Below are 25820 nucleotides of genomic sequence, written 5' to 3'. Positions count from 1 at the left end.
GAAAAGACATGGTCCATGCAGCAGAATAAGCTGAAATATATTGTTTTGACAGTAAAGCTTAAAATGGTAAAGAAAGCTGAGCATCTGTCTGCTTTCCATAAGGAGAACATGTACATTTTTACTATGTTCTGGGTATATTTTTAATATTTCATGTTATTTTCAGTTAACCACTACGAAGTTTGGAAATAAAATTTGTGATCTCAATCATTTCATAAAAACATTTTTCATTCTGTTTTTCTTGTAATACTATGGGCTTGCTTAGGCCCTATTCTGCAAACAGTGCCAGGTGTGGTGCTTGCATTATGCTCACAGTAATATTTAATTACAAGATAAATTTCTCCTATGTGCATGTACACCTCCAGTATGTCAGCTCTATAAAGGATAAACATATTTCTTACCCATCAACCGGGCTATATTTTTGAGAATAAGTGTATTTGATTTTTAAACTAAACTGCCTTTTTGACATCTAAAAAATGTTTTATTAGTCTTGCATTGTTTGACGTTTTCCCTTTAAGGCAAGAATGTGGAATTGTAATGGAAAAAAAATGGGAAATTTTCATCAAGTGGATATTATGGTGTAATAGGGGAAAACGTGAAAAAGAATAACGTTGCTGTATCATGCAGGCAAATACGCGCACAGGTAGCCACGTGAGCAGATTTGACGGTTATTCTTTGTTTCTTCGTGAAGGCACACGAACGCAGCTCTTTCTAACACAACACGAGGAGGAAAAAAAAAATGAAGTTCAGGAACTAATTCCAGTATTCCTTTTAGCCATTCTGCTATGGAATACACTTCACTTGCCCGAATAAGGGCCAGGTCTTCCTCCTGGATACTTCCCTCTTTCCAACCGATTATTTAACATAATCCTAATGTGTTTGGTGTTCTCCCTGGCAATCCGTAGTGCTGTCACGGGCGCAGTCGCCCATGCCGCCGTTCGGCGTGCGGTACTGTCGTGCCACAACGTACGACGGTGTCAGACCTCTGCGGATGCTCTCGGATGAGTAACCACCTTGTAGTCTTTCGTGCAGCCATTAGGTACCTGGAAGCGAAGACTTGTACGTGCAGCAGAGCGACAAGCCAAACGAAGCACTGGGAGCACCACCTCCTCTTCTCATTTTTGATTTTCCGCTAGGACTCACCCCAGTGGCGTTCCCCACAGTTCTTTCACAAGGGCAAATTATTAGACTGGTAGCTGAAACTCTCTCCCCTCTGGCTAAATCCTGTAGGTATGGTTTTCCATGGAATTCCTTGGCAAACTTGCTGTCTAAGGAAAAAGTGAATCAGATAGAGAAACGGTCCTTTGCTGAAATCTCTCTTACTTTGCTGTGAGCATCTTTTACATACATTAGTTAACTCCTCTCATGTCAGCCTGCTGTTGTAAATATTACCTGCACTTTTGATAACAGAGGCAGAGACTTGCTCGAGAGATCCTCGTAGGGCTGGGAAGGGAAAACCAAGTGTCCTGATCCTTACTGTAAGCCCGGGGTTTTCCCGAGCATCGGAGGCGCACCGGGCGTCTCGGCGCGGGCGCCCGCGGGGCGCGGGGCAGTTTCTGTCTGAGCGACGGGGCCAGGTCGCGGTGTCGCGCAGCCAGGGCACATACTGAATCATACTTTAACCAGTTTCAGGAACTAACCGTGAAAGTAGATTCCCTGTTTCAGCTGCCTTGAAAAGAGTTTGTTCCCTTGGGTCTTTCCTTGGTAAATTTTAATTTCCAGTCCCCGCGGGAATATTCCTGTTCGCCTCCGGTAGCGTCCCGGAGAGGAGCAGATCCCGGCTCCTGGCGGGACGTCCCTGCTGGCGGCTGGGGAAGGGCGCCGCGCGCCCTCGGGACCCTCGCGCAGCCCGGCCCCAGGGCTCGCGGGGCAGAAGACGGGGCTTAGTCCTGCCCCGCGCCCCGCGCCGCGCTCGGGCAAGCGCTCTGCGGCAGGAAGGCCTCGTCCTCCCGCGCCGCGGAGCCGCCTGCGAGATCCCCGCTCCTGCCCGCCTGGACGACGCGGCGAGCTGAAGCCCCGAGCGGCGGCTCTGCCGCGTCCCTCCGCCCCAGCACCCAGGTGAGCAGCCGGCCGGCCGCCTTCCGCTCCCGGCGCTGCGGGGGGCTGCGGGGGGCTGCGGGGCGCGGGCAGGGCCCAGCGCCGCGGCGGGCGGCACCGGCCCCGCGGCGCCTGCGTTTCCCGGCGCTCCGCCGTGGCTCGGCACGGCAGGACCCAGCCGGGGCCTGCTCGGCTCACCCCCCCCCCCCACCACCTCCCCCGGTGGTTTTATTAAACCTCCCTGATGCAAAACATCTGGGGCGAGGGGCTGCCTGGCCCGTGGAAACAGCGGGCGGATCCGTCACTGCGTCAGAGCCCCGGCAGCGGCGGCGGCAGCAGCCGGAGGGTTTCCCTGCGCAAACCGTCCCCCCCCCCCCGCCCCGATCCCCGTGTCGTCCAAGGGGTGCCCGGCGGCGAGGGGGTTGGGACGCCGCGCGTGGGTGCTGTAACCTTTAGTGTCGCGATTTTGAATGTTTCGGTTCTTGGCAGATTTGACAGCCCCTGTAATTGGTCGCTAAACTGCCTTTCGAATGCCTAGAGAGAGTTAAAGCCAGAGTGGCCAAGCAAAGGATCACCCAGACTAGCCAACAGCAAATGCTGTTAAAAGAGGCGTGTTTTGAATCCGGCTTCTGCCTGTGGCTCGGACACCTCTGTCGGCACGGCAGCAGCATCCCTTCCTCTGCCCCCTCCTCGGGGGGTGCCCTACCTGCTGCATTTGGGACGCAGGCTGCTGCCTCTGCTCCTTTTCTGCAAGCGAGTCTTGCAGGGCTTTTCTGCGTGGCAGGAGGTGCGGGAAGCACCTGCATCGGTATCGGCGCCTGGTGGGACGCCGGGAGGTGGGAGTTCAGATGCTGGGCGCTGAACGTGGAGCTCCCGTCAGTAAGCTTTTGCGTGCAGGAGAGCCGCCGTGGCTGCTCCCTTCCCAGCCTTTGGCCACGTGTTAGTGCAGCCAGCACCGCGGTGCATCCTCAGCCAGGCCATAGGGAACTCGGGGTAAGGCAGCCTGGCACCTCTGGGCTCGCGCAAAGAGCTGGAGCCCTTCTCTAGATGTCGGTTATAGGTCTGGCCCAAAGCATTGCAAGCATGTTGTCCTGCCTTCACAGGGTATTTTGTTTTTTATTTCTGTTACAGCAAACTTAAAGCTTCAGATCTTTGCAGTAAGACAGAAACTCAAAGATATCTAAAAACTTTTTAATACTGATTTCATTTTTTTCAGACATTTGCTAGTCAAAGCTGATTTTGATAATGTCACAGTTGGTCCTGAGATAAATTATTGTGTGTCGGTACTGTCAGGGGAAAAAGCAGATTCATAAAAGCGTTATTACAATTAGAAAAAGCTATCTTGAACTTTCTAACGCTGTGGAGACCACCAGAATCAGTTTTGGTTACTTTTCCAAAAATACTCAACTGCACAGCTCTCCTTAAGGAAAGCTGATACTGGCTGTGCTTGACACTTTTGTGTGCATGGGTCTGGTTAGAGTGCAAGGATTAGCTTTTCCTAAACTTGAGATTTCCTTTTCATTTTGTCATCAGCTTTATAATGGGAAAGTCACTGTAAACACATCAATTGCCCAGTTTTTGCATCTATAAAGCATAATCACAAATTCTGACTATTGGGAATTGAAGGCTACTGGGGATTTACTCTACAGGAAATAATTCTTCTGTGTGATGTTGACTGCTGGTATTGTAGCTGAAAGATGATGGGACTATTCACTTCGTCTTTCTACAAACCAGAAAATTATGTGGGAAGAAAACCCCAAGCCTTGATTTTGATACATTGTCCATTTTCATATTGTGTTTCAGGGGAATTTTAAATCTGTACAGTAATTTCCTGCTGGTAGCTAGTCAAACCCCACTGTGACATTTAGCCACGCATGTCAGCTACAGATTCAATAAAACATCACTAGATTACTACATAGGTTTGGAGTTGCGTTTTGAACTTTGATGCTTGGTGTATTCTTGCACATCAAAGTAAGTAGGTGTCTACTTGTTTCAGCACCTATTTTGTTCCTTATCTTTGGCAGTAGTTCGCTTCAGATGGCCGAGAAAACGACCCGAGGCCCGGAGGATGTCCCCGGCTCTTCTCCCGACGAAAATGAGTTTCCTTTCGGATATCCCACCAGCATTTGTGAAGATGTGCCCGATCAGAAGTACTTGTGCAGCAACTGCAACAATATTCTGAAGAAAGCCCTGCAGACGCTGTGTGGGCATCGCTACTGCTCTGCTTGCTTGGCATGGATCGTGCGGTAGGTCCTTTCTGCAGAGGGTCACACAACTGGGGCGGACTCTGTGGCTGCAAAGCACCCGAGAGCTGTGTTGTGCCAGGATACTCAGTAGATAAGAGCTCGTGACTACCTAGCCCACTGGACAGTAGTCATTTTATCACCTTGGAATATTTAATTCTTGCAAACTTCCTATTTCCAGCATGGGAATCTCTGTAGGATGGGAAAGGCAGGATCACTGTGACAGATTTCACTTGTAAGTGAAAAGGTATTGATAAAGGTACTGGGGCAAACTTGAAGAACTATTGCCAGGTTAACTTAGTACTTGCATAGAACTCTACAGTCCTTTGATAAGTGATATTATGGGGGTTTATTGCATGTTTTCGGAGAGTTTTTGTTTTAATAAACTCAGCTGGGTCACTACAGAGTAAGATGCTGCCATTAGTGACAAATAATGACAGCTCTTTTCTTGGAGAACCTGAAAACCGGGAGCTAGCTGGGTATTTGCTGTGACTGATTAACTGCTTCAATCTTCCCCTTTCTTTTACGCCTTGATTCAGAGCCTTTGAAAAATGTTATGTCTGCACTGCGGCTGGAGGTAAAATTGCAGTCCACATACCTGAGCGGACTTTAATTTTGATGTTTTGGAAAACTAGTGGTCTAAATCCAGTGACTGGCGCTTTAGTACTGGCTCAGTAAATGTAAGGACTGTCGTTGCGCTTCTTGCTGGGTGTTATTAGTGTTAGTTGGGGTATGCCCACGCGTGCAGTCCCGGCTCTGATCACAGGGTGAATGTCGCCCGGGAAGCTGAGGCCATGGATGGGCTGCAAGTGATTTGAAGGGCAGCAGGTAATAATGTAAAAGTGTGCAGAATTGAATGTATTTGACCTGGTGACACAAATCCATTAATGTAAACTCAGAATAAATCCTCTTGATGAAGCAATATGTATCTTAAGTTAAGAAAACTGCTGTTGGAATGCAGCGTGGATTGTTGTATCTTCCCTCTGGAGTCTTAGGGCACAAATGGAAAACTGACTCAAACCGGGTGATTTGTACAGTCTGAAACCAGTTGTGTCATGCTCTTCCTCGGGTCAGCTGGATGCTTTTCTGATGAACCATGTGGCCTCTGTTAGTGCCTGATTCACCTGGATAATAAATTGCACTGGCAGTGGAATACATCTCTCTAACAAAGGTTTATTTTTCGTTTTTCTTATACGGAATTCTACAATAAATATTTTGAGAGTAAATCAAAACATCTTTTATCTGCAGTAGGATATTAACCTTCTAGAACCAGTTTTACAATGTTTTCCAAATCAATATCTGTCACAGAAAAATTGACATTTCCTACCTGTTTGAAAAGACTTTATTTTTCACATTACCTTTCCTATGTGGTGTTTTCATGTAATTCAATGGATAAATTTCCTCTCAGCTTTATTCCTTTCCCTGAGCCTGGATGCTCTCATTTTGCTGAAATACAGATCAGATTTATGGGCCTGGGGCTAGTCTTGAGGAAGAGAATAGCAGTTTTTCCTTTGACTTCAGTCGATTCAAGAATTGGCCCTTTAATGAAAAAGATTATGAATTCTGGATGGAGATGATTAATTCCATGTTTTTATTTGTGTTAATGTCCATACAAAGGTCTTGTAACCTACATTTTACTGATTGACTGATATTTCATTATTCTTTCTTTTTGTCAGAAACAATAAAAATCCAATCTGCCAGAAATGTAAAGAGGAGGATCCCAGCACTTTAAATGAAGGAAGCCTATTGGCAGAAGAAAGGGTAAGTCATAGCTCACAGTTCATTAGTTCATCATTAACCATTCTCTGGACTACTCTATGGTCATCACATGACTATGATTTAGAAAGGAATAATATAAAATGTGAAGTGTTCCAGTTGCATGTTTTTACTTATGCTTTAGTCTTTCAAATTTCACAGTTTTTAATAAAAAACTATAATGGTAGGGTTAGGACCGTCTAAGACCATAAGGTTCTGGAACATAAAATCCCACAATCTTCCATATAATTAACTTTTATTGTCTCAAAGTAGTATGGGTTACTGCTTTCCTATTTGTCAAAATACACCTTAATTGTTACTTACTATCCTTAGCAAGTATCCTGCTGGATTCCCCGGTCTCAGGCAGCATAGTTCTCTGTACGCTTTGAACTCATTACCAAAGTTTCAGGAAGAGGGTCTATAAAAGAAGAAGCCAGGGTTTAGGCTAGTTGGCTGAATTGCCTACAGAGTGCTTTGAGAGCCAAAATGCACAGAGAAAATAGTGGAAAACTTCTAGCTGAAAATAATTGTTGATAAAAGTCATGCACTGGCAAATGCTTCTCTGTAATTTTTGCACTGTGTAGTGTTCAGTAGTTTCACTCCATTTTCCAAGTGATCCGAGAATATTCTTGCAGCGTTTTCGAGTGACTTGGCCATACGTCCTTTTCCTCGATGAGCCTGTGTGTGTGAAGGGCTGGAACAGACCGAGTCTTTTCCTCCGGTGTATGCGTCATTTCATATTCTGGTGTTATATTCTGGTGAATATTTCATATTCTGGCACAAACCTATCCCTCCTGGTCGTTTACATACCTATGCTGTGCTGTGAACTGCCGTGGCTGTTGACACGTGTGCTGGGTATACAGGCGCAGCTGGAGGCAGTAACATCTCAACAGAGCTCGCCAGAGTGCAAATCAGACCATCGGTCCCAGTCCCGGCTGAGGAGGCTTCCCTCCTTTCTGATTACCTGCCAGAATACTGAGATACACATTTCACCTAAACTGGTTTGGGGAAAATGAGTCCCAAGAGGCAGTCAGCGCTGAGTTAAGAGGCAGAATTTAGGAAGTGGCTGCAGCGAAATAATGATTCTGCAGTTAATGCTGAACTTGGTAGGATCTTGAAAAAGAATGCTCAATTTTGCAATGAATTTCCCAGTAACAGAATCTAATGCATCATGGGACCACAGATAGGTACAGCTAAACCATTATGAACTTGTTATATGTTAACTGGAAATTCTCTTATAACTCTGGGATTTCTTTGGTGCTGGATTTTTAATAAATGTCCTGTGATTTTCTGCATATGTGTAGGTGGGTTGCTGTAAACAGGGCCCCACTCTTGCAAGCTGATCTGCCTGGGCAGAGTCATGTGCATGTTGGGAGTCCGGATGAGGTCAGTCACCACAAAGGCATGAGGACCTGCCTGGATGGATCAGCTTACAACAAGCAGCCCAGACTTTGTAAGCAGTGCGAATAGTGAAAGTCAGTTAGCAGGTCCCACCTTTGGTCCATATCTGTTCCTGAGAACCTCGGCTTTACCTTTGCTGTGGCTTTGCTTTATGTTGAGTCCCTGTGCTGTTTGTTTGTACGTTTGTATAAACACACGGGGAGAAAAAGGCCCTCTCAAGAGGTCTATGTTCCATAGCTTATCTCATGATCTATTTCTGTGGTAACCCTCATCCCTTCCCTGTTACAGTCTTTATGTATCATCCCATACTACACTGCAAATGCTTCAGGTCTGGTCCTGTTGCTGTGCATCTGTACCTGTAGTGGAGCGTCTGCATCTGACACTGAACTCAGCTGGAGGAGTGGAGGGTGTCCTCCCCTGCCTCTGCTTACCCTGTCTGCTGTTGTTCATGGGACTTGCTTAGGACCCAGCTCTTGGCTCTACCAGGAGCCCAAAACCCTGTGTGGCTTTCTCCTGCCTTGCTTGCTTAGATCAATTGAAGATGCTGATTCAGGGAAAGCAAGGTAGGTTTGTCCTGTAAAGCTTTTGGGCAGACTGATCTGTTTGTTGAACTTGTTGCTAGCCACTCTTCCTGACCGTACGAGCTGTAGACCGAAGTCTTCCCTTAGCTGAAAGCCACAAGACCCACATCACGTCGGTCAGAGAGCCAAGGAGGAGTGGACCTGGCAGTGGTTCTTGGGTAGGACATGTCAGTGGACATCCATTTGTCTCAAGGCTGCTCTGGGATGGGGCTGGCCTGGGCACGTGTCTGCGTCCTGCAACAGCCCCGTGTTATCAACCGTAGCAGCCCCTGCACCGACACGTTCCTTTGAAGTGGCTAGATGAGAAGTCCAATCAGTCTACAGAATGAGAGCGAAATAATTTGTTTCCTTTCACTTCACCCAGAGCACCTCCTTGTCAGTGTGAGTCATCTCATTTACTGTATGAGGAGCGGACTCGGGTTCCTACCAAGTGCGGGGCAGACCATCTGCTGGTATTCTGGATAGGAGGGCAAGACGTTCAGGTGAGCAGCCTGAAGCAGTGACCTGTATGGACAGAAGAAGAGACGAGGATGTCCTGCTCTGCTTTTTACCTCAGTCATGTCCATAGTGATTTAGTAATTTTAAATGTGAAACAAAAAGCACAGGGAATGCACATGGCAGTCCCGCACACTACTGGGACTGTCCCTGTAGTTAAATACATTTTGAATGATCTGTTTTGTAATGTTAGGAAATTCCTTGAGTTTTTCTCTTATGACACGGGGGGGAAAAAGCCACCATGTGCCTCATATCTTGAATTTCTTTTCTTTGATTTTGCTCATGAATCAGACTAGACTATTTTAGAGGCTGGAGCTGGTATGCTTTTGCTCACTGTACATTGCCAGCTGATTACACAAAATCTTCCATATATGCAGATGGAGCCACACATGTTATTGTTCAACCTGCATGACTTTTTTTTTTTAATTCTTTGCTTATTAAGTTATTTGCAGTTTGTATACAGAACTTCTCTTGGGGTGGGCTTTGCTTCCAGGCTGAGATTGCGAAAGGAGTTTCTGTGAGACTCTCTGTTTAAATGAATCTCGTTAGCAGACCTCAGATGGGCTGTGCTTCTTCAAGTGATTTAATTTAGCAAGTGTAGAGGAGTCTAAAACATCTCGTATCTAGATTAAAAAACAAACTTAGGAATGTTGATCATGTTGATTTTATTTTTGTGTTTTTCTTAGGTGATTGTATAGAATTTGGGCGACCTTACTGAAGTGTGGACATGATTTATAAACACTTTTCCCCCCCTCTATTTGCTATTCCTGACTTGCCCTATATTATGCTATGAAGGAAATCTGAAGACCTCCGTATTTTGTTATTAACATCGCCTTGGTCCTGTGTCAGTGTACCTAATTTGATTGCATGAGATGTGATATTAAAAGTGTGTAGTGTTTCATGATTTACGTAATAGTTGTACAATTCTTCATGGTTAATGTAAGAAAAGAAACCTATGTAGTGCAAAAAAATTTCTCACATGTGGTTTACATTTCTTTAGTACACAGTGCTGTACTAAATGGAAGCAGCCATGGTCTGAGAAATTTACTCTCACTGCGAAACAGTCTCAAGTCCTCTCTGCCGCATGTTTAGGAGGTGTTAATGGCCCCAGTAATGAAATGCATTCATTAGAGTGGCACATGGCAGCACCCTATAGCTAGGACCTGTCAGCACGTTCACTGCACGTGATGTATTTCAGGCTTCTGTGAAAAAGAACTTAAAATAATAGCTGTCGTTGGCCAGGCATACTTTTCAATGAATTTATGTCATAACAAGCAGTTTATGTTTGGACCATAAGAAAGAAATGGTTTGATAATTATTTGGGCTTCCACTAACACCGAACTATTTGTTAGGTTAAAGAATCTTACGGCAAGCCAATAAATAAAATAAAAAATAAAGAGATTTGTTAAGATCTGAAGTCCTGATGCAGTCACCTTATTCCTGTGTTGAAGATGCATTCTGGAATACTTTCTGACTAGTGTGTTTTTCCTTATTGTTTTTATTTTCCAGGCTTTTGGTGATGCTGCCATTAATAAAGAGATCTCTGAGCTCAAAGTACATTGTGCAACCCTGGGATGCAGTTGGTCTGGTATCATGAAAAATTTTGAAGTATGTTTAAGGACAGTTTATTTGCGTTAACATGCTCTTCTTTGAATAGGAACAAAACGGGAATGAAACTAGGTTCTCAGCAAATACATTCATGTAACTTCATTAAAATCAGCAAAGTTATGATGATTTAAACAACAGTGTATCTAAAAACATATCATTGATTCTAGTGGCGCTTTGACCAGATCCAGAGCATCCTGAATGTTTGTGAAACTAATGCTGCAAAAACTTGCATCAACTACAAATTTTTTCCCCAATGGGTTTAGTATTTGTTAAATGCAAGGGTGCTATAAGCATTTTTGATGGACCAGAATACTCTGATCTCCACGGCATTGTTATGAGCAATATACGTAGCATATTTTCAGGAGAGAAGCAGTTTCCCCCAGTTTACTGAATGTGTTACTTATTCTTTTCAGACTAACGTAAAATGTCCCAGGCAAAATATTTAGATGGGCAAGATTTGTGAATCTGCCATGCAAATCAGAATCATGAAAAATATGCAGCTAATTCTCCTCGTGCCAAAACAGCTCTGGTGCAGGAGCAGAGGGCCTTGCTGTGTTTTTAACGGGGAATGTGCAGTATCACTTGTATGGCTGCATCTGATAAGCTTCTAAGATGCTGCTGCCATTTCTTCTGTTGCCTTTGCTAATTCTGCACATTTTCTATTTGAGTGTGTTCCTCTTTAAGGAAGAATCAGTTTGAGCCCAGTTTGCTGAGCTCCAAAGCGGTGAGAGCCGGAGAGGTGCAAGAAGCCCCTCTCAGCGTGAATACACCGCAAAAGAGATTTGAGAGTTAAGCGTGTGATCGAAATTGGCACTTCTGAGCCAGTTCTGTAGGAGACAGCAATTGCCCTTTAAAGACAAATTCAGTTGTGACGCAGTGCCGGCAGATGCTTCAGGAGACGAGAGCAGAATAAATAGTCTTCAATGAAATATTGTGTTTTTAAGAATTTGAAAGATGGACTGCTGGAGGTAGTAATGAAAGGAACAAGGCTGACTTTTTTTCTTTTTCAGATGAGGGAATACAAATGGTGGAGCAGAAACATTTTAAAAGTTATTTTGAATATAGATAAGAGTTGTGTGTTGTGAAGAAGGTGACAGATGTCCATTCTATTATCCTGTGCAGAGATGTCAGCAGACGTCCTGCATGGCAGATGTCCTGTGAATCCTGCCAGCCAGAGCAGGATGGTCTCAGTGATCCACCACACACAAAAGAAAAAAAAAAGAGAGAAGAAAAAGAAAGAGGGAAAAAGAGAAAGAAAGAGAGAAATAAAAAGGCAAAAAGTTAGGGATGCTCTAAAACAAGAAAAGAAGCTGAAACCAACATCATGTTATTTTTAATAAAAAGTATTAGTGAGAGCCAATTCAATAGATAGCTCGTGGTTGAAGTTTTATAAAGTTTCCTTATGTTTTTTTTTTTAATTAAGAATTAACAAGGAAAAAAAGTCCCTGTAAAGGAGGTGAATTTTTCAACAGTAATCACTGTAACATTGTGGAGCAGGATTTTACTCAATCTTAGAAGAAATGCAAAGCCAAGATCTCTGCTGGCAGAATAGAGACTATTTATAGATAAACATGTGTCTGCAGTTTACAGTTCGGTTTGTAACTTTAACTTCCAGGAGCATCAGAGCCTATGCGAATATGCTTTAATCCCCTGTCACACTGGCTGCGGACACATGGTGATGAGGAAGAAACTTGCAGATCATTTGGAAAATTCATGTGTTAATAATGTGACAGTGTGTCAGAAGTGTAAGCGGAGTTTATCCAGTAGTGAGTACCAAGTAAGAACATTTCTTTGTTTTAAACAAGGGCCTTACGTTAATGGATTAAATAATCTATCATGAGGTTTTTTCATCCTGATTTCATGAATGCCATTGCACCTGGACAACGTGTTTTTCTGTGCTTTCTGACTTTTCCATGCATTTTTTGGAGAGACAGATGGTATTTGATAATCTGCTTATGATGTTACACCTAAAAGGAGCAAATAATATTTCTGTATTCATCCCAGGTCTGGGTGGCCCATGTTTTAGCTCGTGTCTCTATGAGTATGTCCAAGAGTACAAGGTGGATAAGAAGCAGAGGCACTCAAACAGTGGCAGAGAAGAGATCTTGAAAGTGGCTGGATTTTTCTTCAAACTAAAACTTCCCAGAAATTTGTAAGGCAGATTTTTATCAGGTGAAATTCCTGATCTAATTGATAGTATCGATTAGATATCATCAGGCTAACTCCAAGTTAGCCGCAGAGTCAGTAGAGACCAGGAGAGCATACTGCGAATCTGCCAGAAATTTCTCTGTGGCTACTTAAATGTATTTAATTTTATTTTTATGTTTAAGTTATGTTTCCACTGTGGTGACAAGGACTTGCAAACTGTATAATGCAAAGTAACACTAGTCTGTTCCCAGGATTTGCTAAAAACCTTCTGAAATTTGCTTATTTATGTGTATTTCATGTATCCACAATCCTCTGGGAGCAGATAGGAAACTTTGGGCGCTGCTTTCCTTCTCTCCATCATGTCCAATCAGTTATTGGCCCCATAATTTTTGCATTCCCTTATATTTTAAAGAAACCTCCCCAAAACCCCACTCCAGCTCAAGAAGTGAGTGACCTGTATGAGTGAAACAGCAGAAAGAAGAAGAAAATAAAGCACACTTTGTGCAATATCTAAGATACAGGGTATTCAGAAATGAGTTAGGGAGTGGTAAAAACCTGTGGCTGTGTTTCTGAAGATCTAAACCAGAAACATCAGGACTCTCAGCAGAAAAAAGTCTTAAGGACTTCTGGAATTGCTTTATCAAAAAAAATTTCCAGACTGCTTTAGGAAATGTACTGGCATGCAAAGGCGTTTATAAAGATTAAAGGCAAAACCTCTGAATAGTTTGAATTGAAAGCTGACAGTTGCTGTGTTAAATACACAAATTACGGTTGTAGTATGAACCAATGGCAGGAGGATTATTTTCCCCTTCTTCTTGGAGCCAGAAATGGCAGGAAGTCTCATGTTAGCACTAATGCATTTTGCATTAGCACATCATGATGGAAAATTTGGATTCCTGCCTTCAAAATTTTAATAAGCAGGATCTGAGAAAGGTCTGCACATTAAGCAAACTATATGAAGTCAATACATGAAGAGTTTATATTTGGGTTTCCTGTATATTTGCTTTCTGTTCCATAATCCACCTGCATATCATTGCATACATATGTGTTTGAACATATATATGTGCATGTGTATATGTGTGCACATACTATAGTTTGGACTGGGCGAGACATGTACATTGCCAGTTGTGTATCAGATTTCCCAGGATGACCTTGCAAAGCATCTGTAAGTAATTTCCAAAAGCACTGGGCCTCAGAAGTGGAAGGTCATGCTTTGTACTTTCATTTAACAGGTATTGCATCTGGAGATCCCTCACTGAAAATACCTGCTAGGCTGGGAAGATGAGTAATCAGCTTAAAGACTTAGCTTGAGAAATCTCTGAGTCTGCAATTCCTTGTGCAGTGAACAGCAGCACTCGCTTTTAGCAGATGTGCTTTAGTCCTGAATTTCTAAACATTATTTCCTGTAAAAAGGAGCCAGAGAAGACTGCAGTCTATTGAGCAGTCTCTCTCTGCGCAGGGGTACAGGACTCCGCACCGTGTGTTGCGGAGCTTGCAGTGCTCCTGGGGCAGCCACCCTTCCCTCCTTTGCTCGCCCTTAAATCCACTCCGTTCAGGAAAAGAGCGAGAAACTTACTGCAAAGTCTTTCTTCCATGACATAGAATAATTCTCATTTATTTCTTGTCAAAAAGCCTCAACAAGCCTCAAATTTCTATAAAATGCCAATAGCATTCTCTGAAAACACAAGCTTTGTTTCAGAGAGTCCTAAGTACAGATGGTCACTGGTTTTAGTAATGTACTCAGTTGTTTGTTTCTTGTTTTAATGATAGAAACATTCATGTGAAAGCAATTTATATAAGGAAGAAAAACGCGTGCAAACAGAAACACCATCAAAGGAAAAGGTAGGTTAACGTTATGAATGCAATAGTCTTTGAATGCAATAGTTTTTGTTTCAATTCATTGAAGAGTCACTAGGGAAAAAACAGGGGAACATTTGTTTCTTTTCAAGTATTCAGGGAGACCCAGATGAACAAAACAAAAATATGCTGTGACATGGGTGAGCCTTTTAAAGCTCTGTGCTTGTGGCCTGGTGGGGCCGTTCGTCCGCAGAAGGAGCTGCGAGGCACAGCGCTCTCGCGCTTTCCCGCGGCCCGGGACAGGGCTGGGGCGGCTCTGCGCCCGGCGTTCTCCCCTGCGGCGGGCGCTTGGCGGGTCGGCGTGTTATTCACGAGGAGTTGTCACTGGGGGGTCCCTGGGGCTCGTTAAATTCTGCTGTATCGTTATGGACCCTGTGTTAGAAGGACTCTTACCTGCCAGACTGCGTGCGAGAAGCTCAGATGGCAATCCAACACTCTCGACTGATTTATTAATGAGTTTTCAGTGCTGGTTGGAGAGTGTAACGTGTTGACTTGAATTATGCTGACTTACAGCTGCTGGGAATGTGGCCTAGTTGTAGGTAAATAGAAGAATGTCCTGAAAGTGGTATTTGATTACTTTCTTGCCTTTTTTTCAGCAGAACCACTCTACACCATTAATCAACAAGGATGGATGTCGGTTTTCTGAAGTTGGCTGTTCGTTTAGGGTGAGTTAAATTGCTACCTTCAGGAAAGCCTCAAATAATGTTCAATTCGGTGCTGTTCCTTTGGCTTAGGCCAGCCTATGAGTTCAAGGTAATAGGCCTTGATTTAAATATATTTTTAAGAAAAGAGAGAAATGTATCAATTTTTAATAGACCTAGAGACATGATATTGGAACTTCCATGGATTCACAGTGGGTAAAGGTGCAGTTCAGCCTGAGGTGCTCTATATCTTGCACTATGCCGTCATTTCAGATATGAATTTTTGTTTATTATAAATCTACTGTTCTGTTCATGTTTGGATATTCTCTTTGGGGTAATTCTTCTTAAAACAATGAATGGTTTCTAAAATCTGCTTTGCATTTTAGTTTGCACCTGCTGCCTTACAGGCATATCTCATCTTTTGTATACAAGACATATATTAAATATTGGCTTATTTGAGAATCTTGCTGGGATTCTGCCTGGCATCCTGTTTAATAACAAAATTGCTGACAATGGTTTTCTTTTTATGTAGCCTGTGTCCACGTGTGAACACATCCCCCTAAACTCACCGTTAGTGAGCTTGTTGGTTTTCTTTTCTCCATGTCTCCCCGGAGAGTCTGCTGCTGTGTAGCTAGACCTGTGCCTTGCAGTTCTTCCATCTCTGTCTCTCCCAAGAAATGAAGGGGAGCTTTGCTTGATTTGGCCCCAGGCCAGTTATCGTAGTGGCATGGACAGTGTATTGACAGTTTCTTCTTACAGGGAGGCAAAGAGAAGATAAAGGAGCATGAAAAAGTTGCGGTTGGGGCCCACATGCTGCTTCTGCTGCAGTACATAAAGGAACTGAAGGCAAGCTTGTGCACTGCTGCCAGCGCCGCAAACGGCTTCGTCCCGCACCCAGCGCTGAACGCGAGCGGGGCGGAGAAAAGCATCTCTGATCTGCAGATCCCCGCGGGTCTGGAATTCAATGGGGATCTGGAAGTAGACTGCTTGCCTGGATCTTCGGTTTCTGAAGATGATTCAATTCTGCAACAAATTGTGAGGGAAAAAGTGATTTCTGAGCTAGAAAATAAACTGCATGTGTTTGAGAATATCGTGGCAGTGCTCAATAAAGAGGTGGAGACCTCTAACTTGGAAATCACAGCCTTTCGGAGACAGAGTGAACTCGATCAAAATATAATACGAGGCCTTGAACTGAAGGTAAATATTTTTGGTAGGCATTACCGGAGTGCTTGTACATACACATACCAGAGGAAGGCAGGGTAGGGTTGGGGGCAGGGATGGAGCTGTGAGGTGTTAAGTTCTGGGCACGTTTTCAGGATCCTCTTGTTGTTTTGTGTAAATATTCAGATGGATAATATTTGTTATCTACATCCATGTTTAGGCAGCTAGAAATCCCTGGGAACTTTGATTATCTAGAATTTGGCATGACTGGAGTGAGCAAGTGAGATAGTTGTTTAATTGGCTGATCCTCTTAAAGCAGTGTCGTGCTGGGAAAAACAAACAAACAAAAGGTCTATCCAGCGCTGACTTTTGTGTTGATATGCAACTGTCACTTAAAGAGAAATTGAAGAAGACCTTCCAGAACATGAGGACTCCTGAGTGACTCTGCTGCTTCCGTAGTACAACAGTCTGGAGGGAGGCGTTGTCTGAGAGCCGATTTTTTTCCAGATTGCAGAGTTGCACCGGTGCCTGACACAGAAGGATGCAGGCCTGAGCAGTCTGCACAAGAGCCTCCTGTTCTCCGAGCAGGCTTCCTACGACGGGGTCTTTCTGTGGAAAATAACGGACGTCGGCAGGAAGCTACAAGACTCGGTGACTGGAAGAGCAGTCAGCCTGTATTCGCCAGGTAAAACGCACGACCACGACGTCTCCGCGTGTTAGCAAGAGTTGGACCCTTAGAAAACCCACCGGCTCCTCCGGAGTGGTGCTTCTTTCTGCTGACGTGGACAGGAGGTCCCTTAAAATAGCGTCTCACACTAAGGAGCTGTTTATGCAAAGATATTTTACTCTCCTGCCTGTTATTAAGAGCGGTGCTGTGATTTACTCCCCCGGAGAGCGGTGGAGGAGGGAGGCCGTGGGGCCGGACGCAGCCGTAACCGCCTGACCCGAAGAGCCGTGCTTCGTGCAAGGCTGCCGGCGGGAGCGAGGCCGGAGGGCCGCTCTTCGCGAGCGGTTCCCGCTCCCGCTCGGGCCATAGCCGCCTCTCCGATAGCTCCATACCTCGCCAATGCTTTTGCATTTGCAGCTTTTCCTTCTGGCCCCAGAAATGCGGACACGCACGCACAGAAAGGCAGGCGAAGCAGAGGCGGCCAAACCGCGCCTCGGGAGGGGAAGGCTAGTCCCGAATCCAGCCGAATTCCCTGGGTTAAAGGCGTTTCATCCTGAAAATAAACGGGGGAAAAGCAGGCTGCCTTAGAGCATACGGAAGAGCTGAGAAATGGTGGGGCCGCGTAATCCGTGCGGCCCAAAGGCAGAATTTCTCCGTGTTTCGGTCTGAAATCCGCCCTCGACCGCGGCCGCCTGCAGTGACATCTGCTGGAGCCGGGCTGCCTCCCCCGCGGCCTCCCGCGGCAGCCACCGCCGCGGGTAGGTAAAACCTCGTGTGCGCAGAGGGGCCGGCAATTTTCACCAGAGTGTGGGGCACGGAGAGGGCTCCAGCCGCCGGATTTTGGTTGCTAACAGCGTGAGATCTCCAGGCTGTGCTGGTTTTCTGCTCTCTTCAGACCTGTGACACCAGAGCACGTCACACTAACATTTTTCCCATGCGTGCGGACACCATTTTTGGCTATTTTTTAAAGGCGGCTTTGCTAATGGAGAGTTCTGATTTTCAGCTTTCTACACCGCAAAGTACGGCTACAAAGTCTGCCTGAGGATTTATCTGAATGGGGACGGGACGGGAAAAGGGACCCACGTGTCTCTGTTCTTCGTTGTCATGAAAGGGGACTACGACGCTCTGCTTCCTTGGCCTTTCAGACACAAGGTGAGCAGGGTGGGCTTCCCGTGCTCGTGTTTCCGAAATAGAAAGTCCCTAATTCCTTTTCTCCTGTGCAGTCTCCTGCTGTCCTCTGTGATGGTTTTTTTTGCCTCCTACGAAAGGGCAAAATCTGATCCTAGCATGCAGCCAACTTGTCCCCCTTCAAGGGGCTTTTCTCTCAGCGGAGCGGGTTACACGCCGGGAAGCTGCTCCGGCTGAGATTCCAAACCCGGCTTTGAAGGATATTCAAACACCAGAATAGTGGCATAACCCTGCAGGCCCAAGCTTGAGATATCCCAACCTGTGTCCACCTGAGATTAAACCCGAGGCATATTTTTCCCTGGCCCTTCCCATGTATGGATATTATCAATTTACGATTTGCTGCCTGAAGCACAGGTCTTAGAAATGGGAGGTTAAAATTCCACTAGCAGATGCGCCTTCAATGTCTTACGTGACCCTGAGCACGTCCCTTACCCTGCTTTTACTTTTCTCATTATATAAATGCGATCTGATAATGGCAACAACAGTTAGAGAAACAGTGAAAATATGCACAAGGATCTGATCTCTGCTTTAGCATTTACCTTTATGTGGTATTAATTCTGTGAGCCCTTCGTATAAATAGCCTTACTACTATTTAGTAGCCAAGGAAAACAGAAATCAAAGTTCACAATCGTCATTGTATTAAAAAGATATTATATACATTTCACATTCCAAGCTAAAGAACAGTAAGTTAATAAAAGCGATAATGAGATGGGGAAATTGTAGACTGATATTTAGGTTGTGTCTGCTACGTATTTGCATACAGAGAACTGAGCTATTTCTTTTGATTCCAAGCCACACTAACAGAATGAATGTAATGACTGTAACGAAACTCGTGGTTTGTTTAAATTGTCACGGGAGAGAGGAAAAAAGTCTTTGCACTGTGCAATTCTCTACCAAGAAATAATTTCTTACTTATTTTATTTTATTTTACGGGTGGCATAGTTTTTAATATTTCATCTGGGAACGGTTTGTGTTAGCTGACCTTGCAGGTTGTGAAACATTCGTTTTAGTTTGCATTTGATTATCGATGTCTCCTGAATCTATCCAGCTGCTTCTGCAGCACGTTTGTACTTTTGTCTCTGATATTTTCTGGTTTATTTTTCAAAGTGATAACTCATCATTGCTGCATTATTGTTTTTCAGGTTACATTTATGTTGCTTGACCAGAACAACAGAGAACACATTATTGATGCCTTTCGCCCAGACTTGACATCTGCTTCATTTCAGAGACCGGTGAATGATATGAATGTTGCAAGCGGTTGTCCTATGTTCCTTCCGTTGTCCAAATTACAGTCACCTAAATATGCCTATGTGAAGGAAGACACACTTTTCCTTAAATGCATTATAGAAACAAATTAGTAAATCTTGAAATATGTGTATCTGGTAAAACACGCACTGAATTTCATTAGTTTTCAAAAGAAGAACCATCAGCTTGAGACGTGGTGTTAGTTTTCACGCGCACACCAGACCGAGGGCGCCTGAGCCCGGGCTCTGCTCCGTCAGCTCGCACCGGTGAGGATCTGCCTGCTGGAGCTGGCTGCAGCTGAGCACGCGGAGGACAGCGCCCGGTGCCGCCTGAAGGCTGCTGTTGCACGTCGAAACTGCGATTATTTCATAAAACGGCCGATACTGCCCCGTCAGACTCGGGTCGCAGCCCTCCCCTCCGCAGCGGCGCGGGCGGAAAGCGGAGCCCTGCCCCGGCTGCGCGTGCGCCGTCCTGGGCAGAGGGCCCAGCCCAGCTCCCTCCTCGTGCCCCGGGGCGTCCGGTTCCTGGGACCGGCCCTCCCGGGACCCTACCTTGTGCCTCGGGGAAATCGCCCCTTGTCTTTCTAAAAGGAGCAGTTTGGCTCTAGTGTTTCGGACCTGGGGCTCTGAGGGTTAACCCAGGGAACCCGGAGCTGCTGGCCCGAGCAGCGGCAAGGACCCCTTGGTAGCTTCGTTTTAAAGTGTTCGGTCACTTCCTGAAACTTCAGGGCAAGTGACTTATTAGAAAGTATTTATTTGATCTTTTTCTTGCTTTATTCTTTTTATTACTCTGATGGTTAAGTCTTTTCGCATGCTGGAATGGAAGTAACTCCCAGAAATGTTTTTTTTCTTTCCTTTTTTTTTTAATAGGACTAAGGAATGAATAAAAGTTATTTTTACAATCGTGTCTGCCTTGGAAATGTCTGGGGGTGTGCAAAGCTCAAGTGCTGCACCATATCCCCCAGAAGCAACAAATCTCAATCTCTTCGTTCTCTGCTTAACTACTGTTTTTGCAGAATCGATGAAATTGCGTTGGGTTTTGGTGCGGCACTTTCTGAACCCGCAGCAAACCCGTGCTAGCAGCGCGGCTCGCTTATCCGGGAGCGCGGGTCGGTCCGCAGGGCCGTCGCTGCCGCGGCCACGCCAGGGCCTCGTCTCGGACAGACCCACTGACGAGCGAGGGGCCTTCATGAAATCCTTTCGCTCATTTTTTTCTCCTCGATATTCCCAGCGTCTCGCCTGGAAACACGACCTCCGCCCCGCAGTGCCTGCTGCCCGAGGAGGGGAAGGAGCAAGCGCCCGCCGCGGGCTTGCGAGCGCGGGGAGCGGTGCCCGGCGCCGCGCTCCAGCTGACCGCCAGCCTCGCCGCCGCTCGCTCAGATCTCTCCCTTCTATCTTGGCCGCATCCTTTCAAATAATTAGTTTTGACGAAGTATCAAATTTCAAGAAAAAAGAACCCGTAAACACCTATCAAAGCTTGTTTGGGAAGGAACTGGATATTCTTCGCCGTCACATGCGCACCGAGCCGCCCTCTCCCTCCTCCTCCCTCTCCCTTTCGCTCTTTCTTTCTCTCTCTTCCACGTTTAAAATGTTCTTCCAGAGACAAAAAGTTATTTTCCCAGCAAAGTGCCAGACCCTCTGAGCGCACTGGAGTATTACGCTTAGAAAAATCACGCTTCTCACGGCTGTGTGACTTTGACAAGTGCTGTATTTATTACAAACATCCGTATGCTCTTACCGTTGTATTTATTTCCTGAATAAAGCTCGCTAACTCTAAAAGAGGCTCGCGTGCTATTTTAGCTGTAGGACGGGGAGCAGCGCGGGGGGGTCGCCCCGAGGACGGGTCCTGCCTCCCGTGGCGTCCCGGGCCGCAGGAGGCAGCAGCCCGCCCGTGCGGCTCTGCCGCGCTGCGAGGGGCGCAGAGGACGGCGGCTGCCGCCCCGCCGGGGCCGCCGGCGTCTCGGGCGGCTCTCGGCCGCACTCTGCCCCGGGCTCCCCTTCCTCCGAGGGGGGAACTACGTTGCCGGGCAAGAGGTTTGCGCTGATCGTTCTCACCTTTTCCCCTTTATAATGAATCGCTCTATTTTTTCTCCCTTATCAGCGTTGACCGTTGCCAGGATGGTTCCACGGTTCTTGCAAGAGCAAAGGCGGGCGGCAGTGCTCGGGGCTGTAACCTGCCCGGACATCGGACGAGCCTTTGCTGCACGGTCTTGCAAAACCCTTTTTTTTCTGGAAATGGGCAAAGCAGCAAGTCGATGGCTCATAACCGGTGATGTCAGGAGCTTCGGAGAGGCATCCGGAGCGAGGCTGCTGCTCGAGCCGGACGTGGCTAAGATCTCTGCTAGCTTTCCAACACGAGCGGTGCAACGCACCTTAGTGCACGCAGCACGTGCCGGCGGCGCGGCACACGGCAGCCGCAGCCCAGCTCTGGCCAGGCCGTTTGGAAACGGCGTTCGGGAGAGCGGCAGAGGAAGAGGCATCTTGCACGCTACCGTACGCGGGGGGAATAACCTGAGCTAGACACACAGGGGAGGAGGAAGGGGGCTGAAAGCAGGCGCTGGGCGGCTGGTCTGGCCCTCGGCGCAGCCATCGCCACCGCTGCGGCCGGGCAGAGAGCAGAAATGTTGAGGCCTCCTCTCCCACCCGGCCCGATTTCTTCCTCGGGCACATGGCGTCACGGTTACACTAACGGGGCCCGTTTGCCTATTGAGGCTTTGTAACCGGGGAAGGAGCCCACACCCCTGGGAACGCTGCTCCCCAGGGACGCAGGGGGCTTTTCTTTCTTTTCTCTCCTTTTTTTTTTTTTTATTGGAAATGTCTTTTCCGAGCCTTGCTCGGGAACTGCAGACATGTACCTAACAGATCTGTGTCAAACTTATGTAACGGCTGTGTTAATATAAACCTTGCACAGCTGTAGTAACACTCACAAGCTCCTCGTGTCTTATGCAATTGCATAGAAGCACGCAAAGAAAGTTACGTTAAAAAAATACATGGGGGTTAAATTTTTATTAAATGAACAACAAAAAGACATGAAATCCAATGCAATCCTTTTAAAGGTACAGCTGGCATAAACGAGCTGAATGGCGGGTTTAGCTCCCCTGATTCGGATTATCAGGGTACGTCCGCCCCAGCGTGCCCCGGCGCATCGCTTCCCCGCAAGGGCCGCGAACCGGAGGCGATTCCCGGCGGGCGCCGAGCCTCCGTGCCGGCAGGGCGCTGCGATCGCCGCTCCTGCTCGCCAGGGCAGAAACCCACCGGGACGAGCGGCCGCGGGGGGCACCGGGGGCTTTGCAACGCCCGCGGCCGGAACGCGGGGCCGTCGCGTCGCGGGGAAGCAGCCGCCGGCGCCGGGTCGCCTGGGTGCCACCGCCCAGCGCTCGCCTCCGCCGCGGCACCGAGCCACAACCACGGCAAATAAGCTGCTTTGGGTCAAAACTAGCAGGGGCAACTGCCTTCGAGCTGGCAGCAGTGTTTGTCCGCGAGGAGAACGATGGTGCAAGAGTTATTTTAATTCTGCTGTGAGTCACGGCTCACGGATGGTGACTCACTGCAAGCTTCGGTCGTTGGAGTATTTTGAAGATGCGTCAGGTTCCCTGCGAGCCCGGAGGATGAATGGTTCATGCAGAGGGAATGAGCTGCCTTGTTTTTCTTTCCTTTTTCCCCTTGTCTAAACCTCTGCGCACGAGCTTCGCCCTGTGTGTTTGCCCAGTTGCTGCAGGCAATTTGCGGCATCCTGCTGCAGGGCAGCAGGATGTGGCCCCCGGGCTCAGCTGGCACAGCGTGGCACAGCACGGCACGGCACGGCATGGCATTGTACAGCATGGCATTGCACGACATTGCATGGCACAGCATGGCATGGCACAGCACGGCATTTCATGGCATGCCATGGCATTGCACGGCATAGCATGGCACGGCATTGCATGGCATTGCACAGCACAGCACAGCATGGCATGGCATGGCATTGCACGGCACGGCCCTGCACGGCACAGCATGGGGGGATTCAGCTTCATCCATGCGGAGAAATGTGAAGCAAAGGAGAAAAATCGCCTTCCCGTGCCCCTCGCCCCGGGAGCCCCGCTCCTCGAGGCGTTTGCAGAGGTGCCCGGTGTGGGGGAGGCGACGGCCAGCGTTTAGCACGTTTCTTGCCGCAGGGCGCTTCATGCCTGCTTCAAATCCCGCGAAGGCCTGTCCCGCAGCACAGCTACGGCTTTTCCCGATTAGGGTTTCTGATCCCGCAGAAGGACCAAAAAGGAGGATTCGGGGATGTCCTGGAAAACCTGGAGCGGGGTTTCGGCTGCTGCACTGCCGAGCTCGTGTGCCCGGGCTGCTGCTGCGCCTGGTGCTTCTGCATCCGTTCGGTATAAAACGTGATTAATCACTAAGGATCTTGGATTTCATCTCCCCTCTTGGTCCACACCACTCCCTGCCAAGATACTTTGTGGCCTGCAAGGTTGCTGACAGGATATTTAGTTGCGAGACAACGTAGCTCTGCTGTTTTAGCCTTGGAAATGAGTCGTTAGCATTTCTGAAACGACCCGTACTTTTAAACTCTGCGGGTTAGCACGCGCGGCGTTACCTGCACACACCAAAAACGCCCCCTGCAGCGATGGGCAACGATCAGCGTCCGCTCGTCTATGGAAAAGTTTGATTAAAAAAAAAAAAAGAAGAAGAAGTAATTCCGAGATGGCAGGATTATATAAAAACACTTTAAAGGCATTTTTGCCACCGTGCCATTTGTTTTTAACGCTCATTTGCAGTGCCCCCTTTTTCACAGGTTGCTGACGGATACCCGTGGGGGGGAAACGCGCGGCTCTGCCCCCAGGCCCACGGATTACAGTCAGTAAATTCACCTCTGGAGTCGCAGCGCGCCTGGCGCAGACCCTAAACCGGGAATTAGCCTTTCTACTGTCTGAACAGGCCTGAAAACATTTCTTTTTTGGCAGCACTTTCGAACAAATAGCAAATCCTTAAGACTTCTTCTTGGCACTGACCACAGCATTTTTGCAGTGATTGATTCTCTCTGTGGCGATTCGGGGAAAAATCCCCCCGTTTCTAGGAATCCCGAGGAGCACAGGTTGTTCCCGCGCCGGGTGCCGGGGCCCCGCGCGGGGCCTCGCCGGGCGCCCCCGGCCCCCGAGGGTCCCGGGGGGCGTCTGCAGCCCCCGCGGGCAGCGGGGGGGACCTGCCCCTGGGCAGATGCAGGTACCTGGGGGGCAGTTGCAGGCAGCCCCAGGGGGCAGTGGGCAGTTACTCCATCAGGGCAGTTGGGGGGCCCCTCGCAGGGCAGATGCAGGTACCCCAAAGGGGCAGTCTGAAGGTGCCCCGGGTGGGGTGACCTGCCCCAGGGCAGACGCGGGTATCCAAGGGGGCAGTTACAGGCACCTCCTGTGGGGCAGTCTGCAGATACCCCACGTGGGGCAGTGTGCAGGTGCCCCGCGTGGGGCAGTATAAAGGTACCCCGGGTGGGGCAGTTTGCAGCCACCACATGCGGGACAGCGTGCAAGCGCTCAATGTGGGGCAGTCTGCAGATACCCCACGCGGGACAGTGTACAGCTACCCCACGTGGGGCAGTTTACAGCTACCCCATGTGGGGAGGTTTGCAGACACCCCACGCGGAGCAGAGTGCAGGCACCCCACGCGGGGCAGCGTGCAAACGCTCAACGCGGGGCAGTTTGCAGACACCCCACGCGGGGCAGCGTGCAGATACCGCACGCGGGGCAGCGTGCAGGCGCCCCACGCGGGGCAGCCCGCGCTGCGTTGCGTGTGCGGAGGGGCCCGCTCCGCCGGCTGCGGGGGCGGCTGCGTGCGGGCTGTGCGCGCCGCGCCGCGCCGGGCGGAGCCGCGCCGTGCCGTCCCGCGCCGGGCCGGGCCGCGCCGGGCGGGCGGGGGGCGGCGGCGCGGCGGGGGCGGGCCGCCGGCAGCCGCGGGAAGCGCGGGAAGATGGCGCCCCGCGCCCTGCCCCCGCCGCGCCGCGGCCCCGGCGGCCCCCGGGCGGGCGGGCCCGGGCCCTGAGCGGCGGCGGCGCGGAGCGGAGGCGGCGGCGGCGGCCGCTCGGCGCGGAGCGGCGCGGAGCGGAGCGGCGCGGGCGCGGGGCGCCGCGGCGGGCAGGTACCGGGAGCGGCGCGGCGGCGCCTTTGAACGAGCCAATGGCGGCGGCGCCCGGCAGGTGCCGGCGGGAGCGCGGGGCCGGCGCGGCCGGTGCCTCCCGGCGCCTCCCGGTGCCTCCCGGTGCCTCCCGGCGCCCGCGGCTCTGCGCTCGCCGCGCCGCGCCGTCCTCGCTGCTTTGCGCCTTGGCGTGTTTGTTGTCTGCTCGCTTTTCGCTGCCTTGGCGCACGCTCGGCGGACGAGCCGCCTAAGCGCTGAGGTTGCGCTCGGGCCGGGGCGAGCGCACGCAGCGGCGGGGACCGAAAGTAACTTCTCGGCTGCGTCGTGGCGCCCGGCGGCGGTCCCGGGGCGAGGGGCGGCGAGGGGGGCGCTGCGGGCGGGGGCCACCCGCTGCCCCTGCCCCTGCCCGCCGGGCCGCCCGCCCGCCCCGCCGCGCGGGGCCCCCGCGCCCTGCGGGAGCTCGCGGCGTCGCGGGGAAATCACGAATTAAAGCGGCGCTAAGTGCAAAGCTCCGAGGCGTGGAGCGCGCGTGCACGCGCGTGTGCACCGCTCGCCGCGGCCGCCGCGCGTGCACGCGCGTGTGCACCGCTCGCCGCGGCCGCCGCGCGGGCCCGGGCGAGCAGCGGGCTCCCGGCGGCCGGGGGCTCCGCGCGGTGACGGGCGCCGCTCCCCTCGCAGGGCTGCCGAGGCTC

At 49.1% G+C, this 25820-nt stretch overlaps 1 protein-coding gene across 2 annotated transcripts; it reads left to right on the top strand.

Annotated features, from left to right (window-relative positions):
• Nucleotides 1-1881: 1881 nt before the first annotated feature.
• Nucleotides 1882-19592, top strand: TRAF1 (TNF receptor associated factor 1). Of its 2 annotated transcripts, none has more exons than XM_062590933.1 (11): nucleotides 1882-2055; nucleotides 4059-4280; nucleotides 5954-6038; nucleotides 10019-10117; nucleotides 11733-11894; nucleotides 14036-14107; nucleotides 14722-14787; nucleotides 15523-15960; nucleotides 16432-16609; nucleotides 17595-17743; nucleotides 18922-19592. In XM_062590933.1, the coding sequence occupies exons 2-11, from the start codon at nucleotides 4072-4074 to the stop codon at nucleotides 19135-19137; spliced, it is 1674 nt and encodes a 557-aa protein (XP_062446917.1). In that variant the 5' UTR covers nucleotides 1882-2055; nucleotides 4059-4071; the 3' UTR covers nucleotides 19138-19592. The 2 variants fall into 2 exon arrangements, with proteins under 2 accessions (XP_062446917.1, XP_062446916.1); XM_062590932.1 differs by having other exon boundaries at nucleotides 14719-14787.
• Nucleotides 19593-25820: the final 6228 nt, after the last annotated feature.

This window comes from Rhea pennata, chromosome 18 (genome assembly GCF_028389875.1).
Source record: "Rhea pennata isolate bPtePen1 chromosome 18, bPtePen1.pri, whole genome shotgun sequence".
Classification (NCBI taxonomy): domain Eukaryota; kingdom Metazoa; phylum Chordata; class Aves; order Rheiformes; family Rheidae; genus Rhea; species Rhea pennata.
This window is presented reverse-complemented; position numbering and strand designations above follow the sequence as displayed.